Here is a 17,358-nt window from a genome sequence, read left to right on the forward strand (position 1 = left end):
TTCAAGGGCATTATATCTTTGAGGTTTTCATTTTCCGGTTCCCAGGAACTTGCCCGAATGTCCATTGTTGACACCTGCTGACATTTGTAAATCCGCTGTGGGGTTACCTTGCCTCTACAGGTTCTGGCTCCAATTATAGAACCTGCTGCTACTGACATCGTTCTGTTTTCTTGACCTTTGGCGCAGCGGAGGGAATGAGTCCGTGCGTTTCTGATAGTTGAAAATCTGTACGCTTCGCTCCCCAATCTCCGGCTGACCTCCATTCTCCGGTAGCAGCAGGTACAGCGACCATGGAGAAAATACAGGGGTGGTATCCGGTAAAATGTATAGCAGACACATGAGAGTCGATGGAAATGTTAAGTGGTCACAAAAACGTATTCTGACATCCAATTATATAAGAGGAATTGAGGCTTGAACGTTATCAAATGTCACCTCTTCCTCTCGGGTATTATGTAAAGAGTTTGCGATAGTCTGTGCAACTGAATTTTTCGTATGATTTAAAATTGGGTTTATATATGCATTTAATTCAAGTTTTAGTTGTTGAAGTCGTTTCTGAAAGTATTTTTAAATTTTAAACTGTGGCTGCCTCCTTAAATCACTGTTTGGCGCAGACATTCTACGTCATACGGACATGTCGAGCCCCAGCTCCATCCAGACATCAGAACAACTTATTTTGGTTTCAATGGATCGCTGTTGGATAACTTGTATTAAACCAAAGAAGAAGAAAAAACATGGCCTCAAGTTGTCGAAAACCAGAGCATAATGCCCCGCTTAAAAACGGTTAGTATGACATGTTCACTGGTTTTAAAGACAGTAATGAGAGCTAGCTAGCGCCCTGTTAGCCGCTAACTGTAGGAAGACTTAACGTTTGCTAAGTTTGTTCTCTAGTGATCTGCTCTCAAATACCTACATACCAAGTGACTGGTCATTAATTTAGTGCATTGTGTGTACTACATTTGGGGTTTTAGGCTGGGTTTATGTATAGCTAGCTAAACACTCTACTGATGTACAATGGACTTTATACATTTGATTGATACAGCACTTAACTTCTTCTGTTTTGATTTCTACTCATTATGCAGTTCTACAACGAAGAGGAGGACAAGAAATATTTTCAAAAGTGAGTCCAGAGTTTGACAATGACCTCTTATGGGCTGCATGTGAATCACTGTGTTTTGAATACAAGTCGTTGCATTTAACATTTACATACTGATCAGAGGCTGTCCTTGATATAATTGTTTTTAACCTTTATTTAACTAGGCAAGTCAGTTGAGAACAAATTCTTATTTTCAATGACGGCCTAGGAACAGTGGGTTAACTGCCTTGCAACCTTCCGGTTACTAGTCCAACGCTCTAACCACTAGGCTACCCTATCGCCCCATAGAAGCTATCAGAATCTGTTTGAGACATAGTAGAATGTAATATGATTAAAGGTAACCAACAGTTAATCAACAGTTCAAGAATTTCCTCATTGATTTCCAGTTCTTGGGTGATTGAGATCCAGGGCCAGATGTCCTAGAGGGCTGTGGAGCTGCTGAACCTGCCTGAGGACCAGCCCTGTATCCTGCTAGATGGGCCAGGTGTCCTAGAGGGCTGTGGAGCTGCTGAACCTGCCTGAGGACCAGCCCTGTATCCTGCTAGATGGGCCAGATGTCCTAGAGGGCTGTGGAGCTGCTGAACCTGCCTGAGGAACAGCCCTGTATCCTGCTAGATGGGCATGATGTCCTAGAGGGCTGTGGAGCTGCTGAACCTGCCTGAGGACCAGCCCTGTATCCTGCTAAATGGGCATGATGTCCTAGAGGGCTGTGGAGCCGCTGAACCTGCCTTAAGACCAGCCCTGTATCCTGCTAGATGTGGGGTAGGTGTACTGGCCAGGGGACGTCTGAGGGCTCTCATTAGGACCAGCCCTGTATCCTGCTAGATGTGGGGTAGGTGTACCGGCCAGGGGACGTCTGAGGGCTCTCATTAGGACCAGCCCTGTATCCTGCTAGATGTGGGGTAGGTGTACTGGCCAGGGGACGTCTGAGGGCTCTCATTAGGACCAGCCCTGTATCCTGCTAGATGTGGGGTAGGTGTACCGGCCAGGGGACGTCTGAGGGCTCTCATTAGGACCAGCCCTGTATCCTGCTAGATGTGGGGTAGGTGTACCGGCCAGGGGACGTCTGAGGGCTCTCATTAGGACCAGCCCTGTATCCTGCTAGATGTGGGGTAGGTGTACTGGCCAGGGGACGTCTGAGGGCTCTCATTAGGACCAGCCCTGTATCCTGCTAGATGTGGGGTAGGTGTACCGGCCAGGGGACGTCTGAGGGCTCTCATTAGGACCAGCCCTGTATCCTGCTAGATGTGGGGTAGGTGTACGAGCCAGGGGACGTCTGAGGGCTCTCATTAGGACCAGCCCTGTATCCTGCTAGATGTGGGGTAGGTGTACCGGCCAGGGGACGTCTGAGGGCTCTCATTAGGACCAGCCCTGTATCCTGCTAGATGTGGGTTAGGTGTACCGGCCAGGGGACGTCTGAGGGCTCTCATTAGGACCAGCCCTGTATCCTGCTAGATGTGGGGTAGGTGTACCGGCCAGGGGACGTCTGAGGGCTCTCATTAATGTAATAGGTCTGGGTAGGAGAACAAGACATTAAAGCTACTTCAGACTGAGTGTGTGTATATAACTTGTCCCATCCGCGTGTGACTCGGGGCTAAGTGGGGTCTGCCAGGTGGACACGACTTTTAAAATCCTAACATCGCTGAGCCCATCACATTTAAACGACCGTCGCACACTACAAGATTCTTCACTTGGTTACCGATCTGTCTCGCAAAAGAAGAAAAAAAAAGAATGAGATGTGGTTAGATTGTTAACGTATCTAGAATGAGATGTGATTAGATTGTTAACATATCTAGAATGAGATGTGATTAGATTGTTAACGTATCTAGAATGAGATGTGGTTAGATTGTTAATGTATCTAGAATGAGATGTGATTAGATTGTTAATGTATCTAGAATGAGATGTGACTAGATTGTTAACGTATCTAGAATGAGATGTGATTAGATTGTTAACGTATCTAGAATGAGATGTGATTAGATTGTTAACGTATCTAGAATGAGATGTGATTAGATGTGATTAGATTGTTAACGTATCTAGAATGAGATGTGGTTAGATTGTTAATGTATCTAGAATGAGATGTGATTAGATTGTTAATGTATCTAGAATGAGATGTGACTAGATTGTTAACGTATCTAGAATGAGATGTGATTAGATTGTTAACGTATCTAGAATGAGATGTGATTAGATTGTTAACGTATCTAGAATGAGATGTGATTAGATTGTTAATGTATCTAGAATGAGATGTGATTAGATTGTTAACGTATCTAGAATGAGATGTGATTAGATTGTTAATGTATCTAGAATGAGATGTGATTAGATTGTTAACGTATCTAGAATGAGATGTGATTAGATTGTTAATGTATCTAGAATGAGATGTGATTAGATTGTTAACGTATCTAGAATGAGATGTGATTAGATTGTTAACGTATCTAGAATGAGATGTGATTAGATTGTTAATGTATGAGATGTGATTAGATTGTTAACGTATCTAGAATGAGATGTGATTAGATTGTTAATGTATCTAGAATGAGATGTGATTAGATTGTTAACGTATCTAGAATGAGATGTGATTAGATTGTTAACGTATCTAGAATGAGATGTGATTAGATGTGGTTAGATTGTTAATGTATCTAGAATGAGATGTGATTAGATTGTTAACGTATCTAGAATGAGATGTGACTAGATTGTTAACGTATCTAGAATGAGATGTGACTAGATTGTTAACGTATCTAGAATGAGATGTGACTAGATTGTTAACGTATCTAGAATGAGATGTGATTAGATTGTTAATGTATCTAGAATGAGATGTGACTAGATTGTTAACGTATCTAGAATGAGATGTGACTAGATTGTTAACGTATCTAGAATGAGATGTGACTAGATTGTTAACGTATCTAGAATGAGATGTGACTAGATTGTTAACGTATCTAGAATGAGATGTGACTAGATTGTTAACGTACCTAGAATGAGATGTGATTAGATTGTTAACGTATCTAGAATGAGATGTGATTAGATGTGATTAGATTGTTAACGTATCTAGAATGAGATGTGATTAGATTGTTAACGTATCTAGAATGAGATGTGATTAGATTGTTAATGTATCTAGAATGAGATGTGATTAGATTGTTAATGTATCTAGAATGAGATGTGATTAGATTGTTAACGTATCTAGAATGAGATGTGGTTAGATTGTTAACGTATCTAGAATGAGATGTGACTAGATTGTTAACGTATCTAGAATGAGATGTGACTAGATTGTTAACGTATCTAGAATGAGATGTGACTAGATTGTTAACGTATCTAGAATGAGATGTGACTAGATTGTTAACGTATCTAGAATGAGATGTGACTAGATTGTTAACGTACCTAGAATGAGATGTGATTAGATTGTTAACGTATCTAGAATGAGATGTGATTAGATGTGATTAGATTGTTAACGTATCTAGAATGAGATGTGATTAGATTGTTAACGTATCTAGAATGAGATGTGATTAGATTGTTAATGTATCTAGAATGAGATGTGATTAGATTGTTAATGTATCTAGAATGAGATGTGATTAGATTGTTAACGTATCTAGAATGAGATGTGATTAGATTGTTAACGTATCTAGAATGAGATGTGATTAGATTGTTAATGTATCTAGAATGAGATGTGATTAGATTGTTAATGTATCTAGAATGAGATGTGATTAGATTGTTAATGTATCTAGAATGAGATGTGATTAGATGTGATTAGATTGTTAACGTATCTAGAATGAGATGTGATTAGATTGTTAATGTATCTAGAATGAGATGTGATTAGATTGTTAATGTATCTAGAATGAGATGTGATTAGATTGTTAATGTATCTAGAATGAGATGTGATTAGATTGTTAATGTATCTAGAATGAGATGTGATTAGATGTGATTAGATTGTTAACGTATCTAGAATGAGATGTGATTAGATTGTTAACGTATCTAGAATGAGATGTGATTAGATTGTTAACGTATCTAGAATGAGATGTGATTAGATTGTTAATGTATCTAGAATGAGATGTGATTAGATTGTTAACGTATCTAGAATGAGATGTGATTAGATTGTTAATGTATCTAGAATGAGATGTGATTAGATTGTTAATGTATCTAGAATGAGATGTGAGATGTAACATTTTGTGTACAGAGCTTGTTAGAGATGTAATGATTTGACCCTTTGGCAAATACAAATGCACACTAGTAGTAAGCATCGCTCCCCAGTTAAAGTGCATAATGATAGCTTCTATGGTGGTCATACTAGCAGTAAGCATCGCTCCCCAATTAAAGTGCATAATGATAGCTTCTATGGTGGTCATACTAGTAGTAAGCATCGCTCCCCAGTTAAAGTGCATAATGATAGCTTCTATGGTGGTCATACTAGCAGTAAGCATCGCTCCCCAGTTAAAGTGCATAATGATAGCTTCTATGGTGGTCATACTAGCAGTAAGCATCGCTCCCCAGTTAAAGTGCATAATGATAGCTTCTATGGTGGTCATACTAGCAGTAAGCATCGCTCCCCAGTTAAAGTGCATAATGATAGCTTCTATGGTGGTCATACTAGCAGTAAGCATCGCTCCCCAGTTAAAGTGCATAATGATAGCTTCTATGGTGGTCATACTAGTAGTAAGCATCGCTCCCCAGTTAAAGTGCATAATGATAGCTTCTATGGTGGTCATACTAGCAGTAAGCATCGCTCCCCAGTTAAAGTGCATAATGATAGCTTCTATGGTGGTCATACTAGTAGTAAGCATCGCTCCCCAGTTAAAGTGCATAATGATAGCTTCTATGGTGGTCATACTAGTAGTAAGCATCGCTCCCCAGTTAAAGTGCATAATGATAGCTTCTATGGTGGTCATACTAGCAGTAAGCATCGCTCCCCAGTTAAAGTGCATAATGATAGCTTCTATGGTGGTCATACTAACAGTAAGCATCGCTCCCCAGTTAAAGTGCATAATGATAGCTTCTATGGTGGTCATACTAGCAGTAAGCATCGCTCCCCAGTTAAAGTGCATAATGATAGCTTCTATGGTGGTCATACTAGCAGTAAGCATCGCTCCCCAGTTAAAGTGCATAATGATAGCTTCTATGGTGGTCATACTAGCAGTAAGCATCGCTCCCCAGTTAAAGTGCATAATGATAGCTTCTATGGTGGTCATACTAGCAGTAAGCATCGCTCCCCAGTTAAAGTGCATAATGATAGCTTCTATGGTGGTCATACTAACAGTAAGCATCGCTCCCCAGTTAAAGTGCATAATGATAGCTTCTATGGTGGTCATACTAGCAGTAAGCATCGCTCCCCAGTTAAAGTGCATAATGATAGCTTCTATGGTGGTCATACTAGCAGTAAGCATCGCTCCCCAGTTAAAGTGCATAATGATAGCTTCTATGGTGGTCATACTAGTAGTAAGCATCGCTCCCCAGTTAAAGTGCATAATGATAGCTTCTATGGTGGTCATACTAGTAGTAAGCATCGCTCCCCAGTTAAAGTGCATAATGATAGCTTCTATGGTGGTCATACTAACAGTAAGCATCGCTCCCCAGTTAAAGTGCATAATGATAGCTTCTATGGTGGTCATACTAGTAGTAAGCATCGCTCCCCAGTTAAAGTGCATAATGATAGCTTCTATGGTGGTCATACTAACAGTAAGCATCGCTCCCCAGTTAAAGTGCATAATGATAGCTTCTATGGTGGTCACACTAGAAATAAAACAAATCCGTTTTGCACTGACCGCTGACAGCTGCTTTAATGAGGAAATGTTTGACTTTAGTATGACTCATATGTGGTTGTCTCACCTAGTTACCTTGAGATGAATGCGCTAACTGCAAGTCTCTCTGGATAAGAGTGTCTGCTAAATTACTCAAGTGTAAAATGTTGTTGGTGCTTGAATGTCAAACTGACATCCTTCTCCTCAGGTTCTTCCTGTGTCTGTTGGTTGGGTTTTCAGGAAGCCTACCCAAGGTGAGGAAAAGAACAGGGCGGTTTTATTTCGATTAGACTATGCAGTCTTGAGTGCTGAACGCTGATGGTTTGTGTTTTCAGGGGTTGGGGTCAGAGACGATGGACAGGAGTGTCCCAAATCAAGTCCAATTCACAGGACGGAGGTAAAGTGATTTAATAAGATTGTCAACTTTAAACATGTTTTAATGCTTAAAACACTGCTTATGTTAAAGAAAATACCTATTAATGAAAGTACTAGGATAGTTGGGTGGATGACATTGGACAGGTCTTTTCCTCAGGTCAGGCCAGGCACATTTCCCTGCCCTGATGAGGTTGAAGGACCCAGATGGACATAGAGGGCTGTCGTCCTGCCTGACTACAGTTACTGCCCGGCAGCTTTTCCTCCTTCTGACATCACATGATCAAGCAGATGGGGATTTGGGAAACTCACTGCTCAGCCTGTAGGGTCTCCACTTGCGCCTGCTGAATAGCTAGCTTTAAGGTGGCGCAATTGGGTCAGCCGCTTCTGTTGGGTTTGCAGTGTTTGCTGGGTTCCAGCCTTGGTATGAGCCGAATCAGGAGGAAGTGGTACTCGTTTAGCAAGCAGCGTGACGTCCTGTACAATCTGTCATGAGACATAGAGCAGATTGAAGTTCAAGTTGAGTAAAAACAACTACAGGTTGATTAGAGCTGAGGTGTCTCGATCCCTTCCTGTGTCTGCTGGTGGTCATTTCCTGTTTGTCTTCGTGAAGATCTCGCTTTAAGAACATGAAGGGCAAGTCTGCAAAGAAGGGAAAAGACTGGATCCTGGAGGGGAGGAGAAGACAGGGCAGGTATGTACCCCTCTGACTACACTGTCTCATTGAGAAGACAGGGCAGGTATGTACCCCTCTGTCTACACTGTCTCATTGAGAAGACAGGGCAGGTATGTACCCCTCTGTCTACACTGTCTCGTTGAGAAGACAGGGCAGGTATGTACCCCTCTGTCTACACTGTCTCATTGGGTGGTGATCCTGTACAGTTCAACATTAGTACCATCAACTTATTACATTCATATAGCTTACAACCCCATTTGGATGAAGCCAGTAGGCTCTGTAACAGAAAGACTGGTCTCTTACTGTCTGTGGTGTGTTCTGTCTCTCAGGGAGGTCCGAGCTGACACAGCGTATACTGCCCGGCAGAGAAGGACTCACTTCTGAACCCGTCAGTCCTGTGTGTTCCGGGCCTGGAGATTCACCCTTATGGAATACTACTGTCCTGTGGACAGAATCTGGACAGAAACTGGCCCATCTTTAGGACATGGACCCAATCCTCTGGACAGAAACTGTCCCCTCTCTAGGACATGGTCCCAATCCTCTGGACAGAAACTGTCCCCTCTCTAGGACATGGTCCCAATCCTCTGGACAGAAACTGGCCCCTCTCTAGGACATGGTCCTATCCTCTGTACAGAAACTGGCCTCTCTCTAGGACATGGTCCCAATCCTCTGGACATAAACTGGCCCCTCTTGGACATGGTCCCAATCCTCTGGACAGAAACTGGGCCCTCTCTAGGACATGGTCCCAATCCTCTGGACATAAACTTGCCCCTCACTAGGACATGGTCCCAATCCTCTGGACATAAACTGACCCCTCTCTAGGACATGGTCCCAATCCTCTGGACAGAAACTGGGCCCTCTCTAGGACATGGTCCCAATCCTCTGGACAGAAACTTGCCCCTCTTGGACATGGTCCCAATCCTCTGGACAGAAACTGGGCCCTCTCTAGGACATGGTCCCAATCCTCTGGACATAAACTGGCCCCTCTTGGACATGGTCCCAATCCTCTGGACAGAAACTGGGCCCTCTCTAGGACATGGTCCCAATCCTCTGGACATAAACTTGCCCCTCACTAGGACATGGTCCCAATCCTCTGGACATAAACTGACCCCTCTCTAGGACATGGTCCCAATCCTCTGGACATAAACTTGCCCCTCTCTAGGACATGATGGACATCAACAGCAAATGGACAGCAAAGAAAATAAATTCCCCTCTCTGATCTTTGACCCATTCTTCTGGACTAGATCATTTCCCCTCTCTGATCTTTGACCCATTCTTCTGGACTAGATCATTTCCCCTCTCTGATCTTTGACCCATTCTTCTGGACTAGATCATTTCCCCTCTCTGATCTTTGACCCATTCTTCTGGACTAGATAATTTCCCCTCTCTGATCTTTGACCCATTCTTCTGGACTAGATAATTTCCCCTCTCTGATCTTTGACCCATTCTTCTGGACTAGATCATTTCCCCTCTCTGATCTTTGACCCATTCTTCTGGACTAGATCATTTCCCCTCTCTGATCTTTGACCCATTCTTCTGGACTAGATCATTTCCCCTCTCTGATCTTTGACCCATTCTTCTGGACTAGATCATTTCCCCTCTCTGATCTTTGACCCATTCTTCTGGACTAGATCATTTCCCCTCTCTGATCTTTGAACCATTCTTCTGGACTAGATCATTTCCCCTCTCTGATCTTTGACCCATTCTTCTGGACTAGATCATTTCCCCTCGAGCTGCATATTCTATTTTAAATGTTTGATGTGGACCTTTTGTTTGAAAGCTTGAATTAAACATGTTCTCTAACATGTCTTTAACTGCACCTGTTGGTAAAGGCCTTGAGAGGAAGCCATTTCACGGTAAGATCAACCAACACCTGTTGGTAAAGGCCTTGTGAGGAAGCCATTTCACGGTAAGGTCAACCAACACCTGTTGGTAAAGGCCTTGAGAGGAAGCCATTTCACGGTAAGGTCAACCAACACCTGTTGGTAAAGGCCTTGTGAGGAAGCCATTTCACGGTAAGGTCAACCAACACCTGTTGGTAAAGGCCTTGTGAGGAAGACATTTCACGGTAAGGTCAACCAACACCTGTTGGTAAAGGCCTTGAGAGGAAGCCATTTCAGGGCATGTGACAAATAAAACTTGATTTGATAGATTTGTTTCATAGGCCCATATCAATCCAAGTGGTTAGTCATGTAATTTAGAGGCCAGTAGTCATGTAATTTAGAGGCCAGTAGTCATGTAATCAGTAGCAGTAGTCATCCCAGTGAATATTCATGTAATTTAGAGGCCAACAGTCATCCCAGTGAATAGTCATGCAATTTAGAGGTCAATAGTCATCCCAGTGAATAGTCATGTAATTTAGAGATCAATAGTCATGTAATTTAGAGGCCAACAGTCATCCCAGTGAATAGTCATGTAATTTAGAGGCCAATAGTCATCCCAGTGGTTAGTTATATAATTTAGAGGCCACTAGTCATCCCAGTGAATAGTCATGTAATTTAGAGATCAATAGTCATGCAATTTAGAGGCCAATAGTCATCCCAGTGAATAGTCATGCAATTTAGAGGCCAATAGTCATGTAATTTAGAGATCAATAGTCATGTAATTTAGAGGCCAACAGTCATCCCAGTGAATAGTCATGTAATTTAGAGATCAATAGTCATGCAATTTAGAGGCCAATAGTCATCCCAGTGAATAGTCATGCAATTTAGAGGCCAATAGTCATGTAATTTAGAGATCAATAGTCAGTTAATTTAGAGGCCAACAGTCATCCCAGTGAATAGTCATGTAATTTAGAGATCAATAGTCATGTAATTTAGAGGCCACTAGTCATCCCAGGCATGTGGGCTACATGTAATTATTTTGAGATATGCCGTATTACATTGTCGATAGTCTCGTTCATCTGAATGCAGTTATTAACTGAACAACACGTGTCTTATCTCTGTAATAATAAACATGTTCTCTACACGTGACTCAGCTCTTCTCCATGCTGTTGGAAGTGTCTGAACGAGATCACTACTGCACAGACACATGACATTGGTAATGAGTCCAAACGATGTATTAATGGCGTAATGTATTTTATAATTTCGCACAAGATACATGCATAATGCATGTATAGATTAGTTCGTACGTAATCGGGTAGCAATCATTAGGAATCGATTAATAAAGTAGGCGACAGCTCGACAATAATTTCAACCCTGCTGTCTTTTATACCGATAGAGGCCGCTCGTGCACAACAAATAGCTTCCTCCAGAAATGACATCCCCACTATCAAGGCTCACTTGGGCGTTATCGTCGTCTAGGCGACGTGTTAAACCGTGTCCATTCCTTGTTATCGCCTGTGGTCTTTTAGGCCAATTTGAATGATTGAGTGGAGGGGTAAAAAAAAGATGTTGCATCAGAATGTATTTTGATATGGGGATATAATCTGTTGCGATGAACACTGGGGATTCATGTGTGAAAAAACGGGTGGCCTAGCCTCACCTTTCAAGCGCGTCAACCCCGAGGGAGTCCCACCTTCCAAAAACACGGACGAGGAAATCACGCTACTAGCTTGCCATCCAGCAGCCGATTGAAGCGCGCACTCGACGTTTGGACACCCTTCTGCTCTTTTGCCACCGCTCTTTTGAAGATTTGAGAAAATATCAAGAATAAGCGGGGAAACCATCACCACCACCACATTCATAAAGGGGCGTTACGGAGAGAGTCGGACAAAGTGTAACATAAGTGATGATGAAAGACCGCACGCAAGAACTTCGACAGGCGAGTTGACACTTATTTTTTTGGTCGATCTATAAATAGTCCGTTTATAGTTATCGAAGAAGGAATGGTCACAGTGGCAATTGCATCTGACTGTAGGCTATTGTAGACTATTCAAACGTTTGATGGAATAACTGGACATTATAAATTAGCGGGAATGTCTTAGTGGGAAACATTGTGCCAAGCAACAGTTGTCAAATTGGACTAGATGAGGAAAAAGTATATATTTTTTAAAACAATCTAGCTTACTTTGGATATGACAACTTATTTACTGTATTATTAACCTATGGTGACACAATTGCTTCTGGTTATAATGAAAAAGGTCCTATAAATGAGTTTTTGAGGTGGGGTCTGGGGTGGTACATATATACAGTGTGACCATGTTATCCCATATTACAGACATGTTATCATAAATAACAGCTCCAGCGCCGATTATCGAGGCGTTGCCTGCATTTTTGTCAATAGACAATGAATGAGAGAAACTGGGCTATATTTTCACAGTCCACCGCGAAGAGAGGTTCGAGATGGCCACTCCAGACTCCACATTTGTTTTTCCTGGAATTGCACATTTCCATTGCGCTTTCATCACCATATGGGCGAGCAGCTGGCATGTGGGCACTGGACACCTCACTGCGCGTAACGCTATTACGCGCAAATGTATACAGGACGGTTGACTTATCCATGAGGATTCTCTCTGATATGAATCTCCGTCGAAAGAATGATGTTGAATTTCAACCTGGTAACGACCTGGTAACAAATTCCAAATTCCATTGTAAAGCCACTCTCCAATAGCTGGTGTAGGTGATACTTTTGGTGGGACCCGAAAGAGAGGACACATGGTAGGACCATGGTGTGTCCTGGGTTCTCCAAGGATTTGTGGGATGGTGTTCGAGAGAGAGACGAGGCATTTCATTGCAGTGTCATGTATAGACTCTGTGTTGTTAAGCACTGAGAAAATCCCAGTCCCCTGATTAATACATCTGTGTGTGTATGACAATTGATTTGATTTGGGTAAAAACCTACACAATAATAATGTGTTCCCGGATGATAACACTAAGAAGTATTAATTAAAACACTAATTTCCAGATTGGTCCTTGACGGTAAAATAATCAATCAAGCCCATTTGATTTAATGGCTGTTGTTTTTTACAAACTATTTTTCACCAAGTAAAAACAGCAACCAGGAGAGGGGTTCTAGTTATTTATATAGCCTGCTAGGGGTGTCGTTGACTTTCCCTGTCTGAATATCACCTCTACCTCACTCTTTCTGCACACCTGCTAATCACTGAGCCGCTGTCCCTGATGGTGGAGGGAGGGGTGGCGGTGCAGGAGAGACTGTTGATAGGATGGAACTGACCAATGGTGAATGAATGAAGAACCTTACCACACCTACATTTTGATTGTGTTTTTTCCTTTAAGGTGTTGGAGCAGATTTGCTGTCGGTGTTCGTTATCTCATGTGAGAAGAGGAGTGGGGTGGGTGGGTGTTTGTGTGTGTGTGTACGCACCATCAGACTCTGTCTGAGGGGCCTTGGATCTCACGAGAGTGAGGCTATTGTCAGACCTGTGTAAGTGCCAATTAAGCTGAGGAGAATAGTGGGGAGGAGAGAGGAGAAAACACTGGAAACAATTTACGACTCTGTTTCACCAGAGATCACTGTATGAATTGGCCCCAGAGGGGAATTCACTTCGCTTCCCCCAGACACACTGCCTCTCCCCCTCCCAGAGACACTGCCTCTCCCCCTCCCAGAGACACTGCCTCTCCCCCTCCCAGAGACACTGCCTCTCCCCCTCCCAGAGACACTGCCTCTCCCCCTCCCAGAGACACTGCCTCTCCCCCTCCCAGAGACACTGCCTCTCCCCCTCCCAGAGACACTGCCTCTTCCCCTCCCAGAGACACTGCCTCTCCCCCTCCCAGAGACACTGCCTCTCCCCCTCCCAGAGACACTGCCTCTCCCCCTCCCAGAGACACTGCCTCTCCCCCTCCCAGAGACACTGCCTCTCCCCCTCCCAGAGACACTGCCTCTCCCCCTCCCAGAGACACTGCCTCTCCCCCTCCCAGAGACACTGCCTCTCCCCCTCCCAGAGACACTGCCTCTCCCCCTCCCAGAGACACTGCCTCTCCCCCTCCCAGAGACACTGCCTCTCCCCCTCCCAGAGACACTGCCTCTCCCCCTCCCAGAGACACTGCCTCTCCCCCTCCCAGAGACACTGCCTCTCCCCCTCCCAGACACACTGCCTCTCCCCCTCCCAGAGACACTGCCTCTCCCCCCAGACACACTGCCCCCTCCCCCCCAGACACACTGCCCCCCCCCAGACACACTGCCCCCCCCCCCCCCCCCCAGACACACTGCCTCTCCCCGCCCCCCCAGACACACTGCCTCTCCCCGCCCCCCCAGACACACTGCCTCTCCCCCCAGACACACTGCCTCTCCCCCCAGACACACTGCCTCTCCCCCCAGACACACTGCCTCTCGCCCCAGACACACTGCCTCTCCCCCTCCCCCCCAGACACACTGCCTCTCCCCCTCCCCCCCCAGACACACTGCCTCTCCCACTCCCCCCCCAGACACACTGCCTCTCCCCCTCCCCCCCAGACACACTGCCTCTCCCCCTCCCCCCCCGACACACTGCCTCTCCCCCTCCCCCCCCGACACACTGCCTCTCCCCCCCAGACACACTGCCTCTCCCCCCCCAGACACACTGCCTCTCCCCCCCCAGACACACTGCCTCTCCCCCCCCAGACACACTGCCTCTCCCCCCCCAGACACACTGCCTCTCCCCCCCCAGACACACTGCCTCTCCCCCTCCCCCCCCGACACACTGCCTCTCCCCCTCCCCCCCCGACACACTGCCTCTCCTCCCCCCCCGACACACTGCCTCTCCTCCCCCCCCGACACACTGCCTCTCCTCCCCCCCCGACACACTGCCTCTCCTCCCCCCCCGACACACTGCCTCTCCTCCCCCCCCGACACACTGCCTCTCCTCCCCCCCAGACACACTGCCTCTCCTCCCCCCCCCCAGACACACTGCCTCTCCTCCCCCCCAGACACACTGCCCCTCATCCCCCCCCAGACACACTGCCTCTCCCCCCCCAGACACACTGCCTCTCCCCCCCCCCAGACACACTGCCTCTCCTCCCCCCCAGACACACTGCCTCTCCTCCCCCCCCAGACACACTGCCTCTCCTCCCCCCCCAGACACACTGCCTCTCCTCCCCCCCAGACACACTGCCTCTCCTCCCCCCCAGACACACTGCCTCTCCCCGCCCCCCCAGACACACTGCCTCTCCCCCCAGACACACTGCCTCTCCCCCCAGACACACTGCCTCTCCCCCTCCCCCCCAGACACACTGCCTCTCCCCCTCCCCCCCAGACACACTGCCTCTCCCCCTCCCCCCCAGACACACTGCCTCTCCCCCTCCCCCCCAGACACACTGCCTCTCCCCCTCCCCCCCAGACACACTGCCTCCCCCCCCCCCCAGACACACTGCCTCCCCCCCCCCCAGACACACTGCCTCCCCCCTCCCCCCCAGACACACTGCCGCTCCCCCTCCCCCCCAGACACACTGCCTCTCCCCCTCCCCCCCAGACACACTGCCTCTCCCCCTCCCCCCCAGACACACTGCCTCTCCCCCTCCCCCCCAGACACACTGCCTCTCCTCCCCCCCCAGACACACTGCCTCTCCTCCCCCCCGACGCACTGCCTCTCCTCCCCCCCGACGCACTGCCTCTCCTCCCCCCCCGACATACTGCCTCTCCTCCCCCCCAGACACACTGCCTCTCCTCCCCCCCCAGACACACTGCCTCTCCTCCCCCCCCAGACACACTGCCTCTCCTCCCCCCCCGACACACTGCCTCTCCTCCCCCCAGACACACTGCCTCTCCTCCCCCCAGACACACTGCCTCTCCCCCCCCCAGACACACTGCCTCTCCCCCCCCCCAGACACACTGCCTCTCCTCCCCCCCAGACACACTGCCTCTCCTCCCCCCCAGACACACTGCCTCGCCTCCCCCCAGACACACTGCTTCTCCTCCCCCCCCAGACACACTGCCTCTCCTCCCCCCCCAGACACACTGCCTCTCCTCCCCCCCCAGACACACTGCCTCTCCTCCCCCCCCAGACACACTGCCTCTCCTCCCCCCCAGACACACTGCCTCTCCCCCCCCCCCCAGACACACTGCCTCTCCTCCCCCCCAGACACACTGCCTCTCCTCCCCCCCAGACACACTGCCTCTCCTCTCCTTGTTTTTTTTGCTTGCACATTTTCTAAAAATAAGAAAATTGAAATATCACATTTACATAAGTATTCAGACCCTTTACTCAGTACTTTGTTGAAGCACCCTTTTGGCAGTGATTACAGCCTCGAGTCTTCTTGGGTATGACACTACAAGCTTGGCACACCTGTAATTTGGGGAGTTTCTCCCAGTCTTCTCTGCAGATCCTCTCAAGCTCTGTCAGGTTGCATGGGGAGCGTCGCTGCGCAGCTTTTTTCACGTCTCTACAGAGATGTTCGATCGGGTTCAAGTCCGGGCTCTGGCTGGGCCACTCAAGGACATTCAGAGACTTTGGGTCATTGTCCTTTTGGAAGGTGAACCTCCACCCCAGTCTGAGGTCCTGAGCACTCTGAAGCAGGTTTTCATCAAGAATCTCTCTGTACTTTGCTCTGTTTGTCATTCCCTCGATCCTGACTAATCTCCCTGTCCCTGTTGCTGAGAAACATCCCCACAGCATGATGCTGCCCCCACCATGCTTCACCGTAGGCATGGTGCCAGGTTTCCTCCAGACGTGACGCTTGGCATTCAGGCCAAAGTGTTCAATCTTGGTTTCCTCAGACCAGAGAATCTTGTTTCTCACGGTCTGAGAGTCCTTAGATGCCCTTTGGCAAACTCCAAGCGGGCTGTCATGTGTCTTTTACTGAGGAGTGGCTTCCGCCTAGCCACTCTACCATGAAGGCCTGATTGGTGGAGTGCTGCAGAGATGGTTGTCCTTCTGGAACATTCTCCCATCTCCACAGAATACTTTCTGACTGAATGTAAGTCTACAGTAGGTAAAACTACCTCTAGGGTAGAGGGGGATCTGAACCACCTCACTACCTCTAGGGTAGAGGGGGATCTGAACCACCTCACTACCTCTAGGGTAGAGGGGGATCTGAACCACCTCACTACCTCTAGGGTAGAGGGGGATCTGAACCACCTCACTACCTCTACCCTAGAGGTAGCGAGAGTTAAGTTTATAGCCTAGTCTTTAGCCTATTCCTCTCCTCCTTTGAATGTCCTTCCCTCTTTCGTGATTGATCTCTCTCTCTCTCGCTCTCACGCTTTTCCCTACTGGTGAGTCATGATGAATCATTAAGAGCCTCCTCTCCTCTCCTCATAGTGTAACCCTGTTAGTCAGTGTTACTAGCAGACAGGGCCAGTGACATGTCTCTGTGGGGTTAGAGTGACACATTAACTAATAGGATAGATGTGGAACAGTGACCTAGCGACCAAGTGTGTTTGTGTGCCAGTTGAAAAAAACAACTATTGATTCAATTTGAGGGGAAAGCCTTGACTCCTGATGTTGTTCTGGAGGTTTCATTCATTATTTCTGTGAATTTTGTCTGTCTCTCTGTTCCCAATGTCCTTTCCTGAGCTTCTCATGACCATGGTTTCCTAGTCTCAGTAGTGACAGGTTGTGTCTCTAGTGACCATGGTTTTACAGTCTCAGTAATGACAGGTTGTGTCTCTAGTGACCATGGTTT

General features: G+C 46.8%; 1 protein-coding gene and 1 long non-coding RNA gene across 8 annotated transcripts in view; both read left to right on the plus strand.

The window, feature by feature from the left end:
- Positions 1–200: 200 nt before the first annotated feature.
- On the plus strand, positions 201–10,830 carry LOC149971324 (uncharacterized). 6 transcript variants are annotated; one of them, XR_016492547.1, is made up of 7 exons: positions 201–780; positions 1,080–1,117; positions 1,480–1,855; positions 7,019–7,064; positions 7,146–7,207; positions 7,343–7,876; positions 8,188–10,830. It is a non-coding gene; the product is annotated as an uncharacterized LOC149971324 (long non-coding RNA). The 6 variants fall into 6 exon arrangements; XR_016492546.1 differs by having other exon boundaries at positions 7,796–7,876; XR_016492548.1 differs by having other exon boundaries at positions 7,796–7,922; positions 8,188–9,084.
- A 294-nt stretch (positions 10,831–11,124) lies between these two features.
- Positions 11,125–17,358, plus strand: part of LOC110508072 (syntaxin-1A) — a 198,949-nt gene continuing 192,715 nt past the window's right edge. For both annotated transcript variants that reach the window (XM_090224092.1, XM_090224093.1), the window contains exon 1: positions 11,125–11,620. In XM_090224092.1, the coding sequence (XP_090080218.1) occupies positions 11,588–11,620 (33 nt within the window). In that variant the 5' untranslated portion in view covers positions 11,125–11,587. The remainder of the gene's footprint in view (positions 11,621–17,358) is intronic.

The sequence above is a fragment of the Oncorhynchus mykiss genome, chromosome 27 (genome assembly GCF_057628025.1).
Source record: "Oncorhynchus mykiss isolate SJ-2025 chromosome 27, ASM5762802v1, whole genome shotgun sequence".
Classification (NCBI taxonomy): domain Eukaryota; kingdom Metazoa; phylum Chordata; class Actinopteri; order Salmoniformes; family Salmonidae; genus Oncorhynchus; species Oncorhynchus mykiss.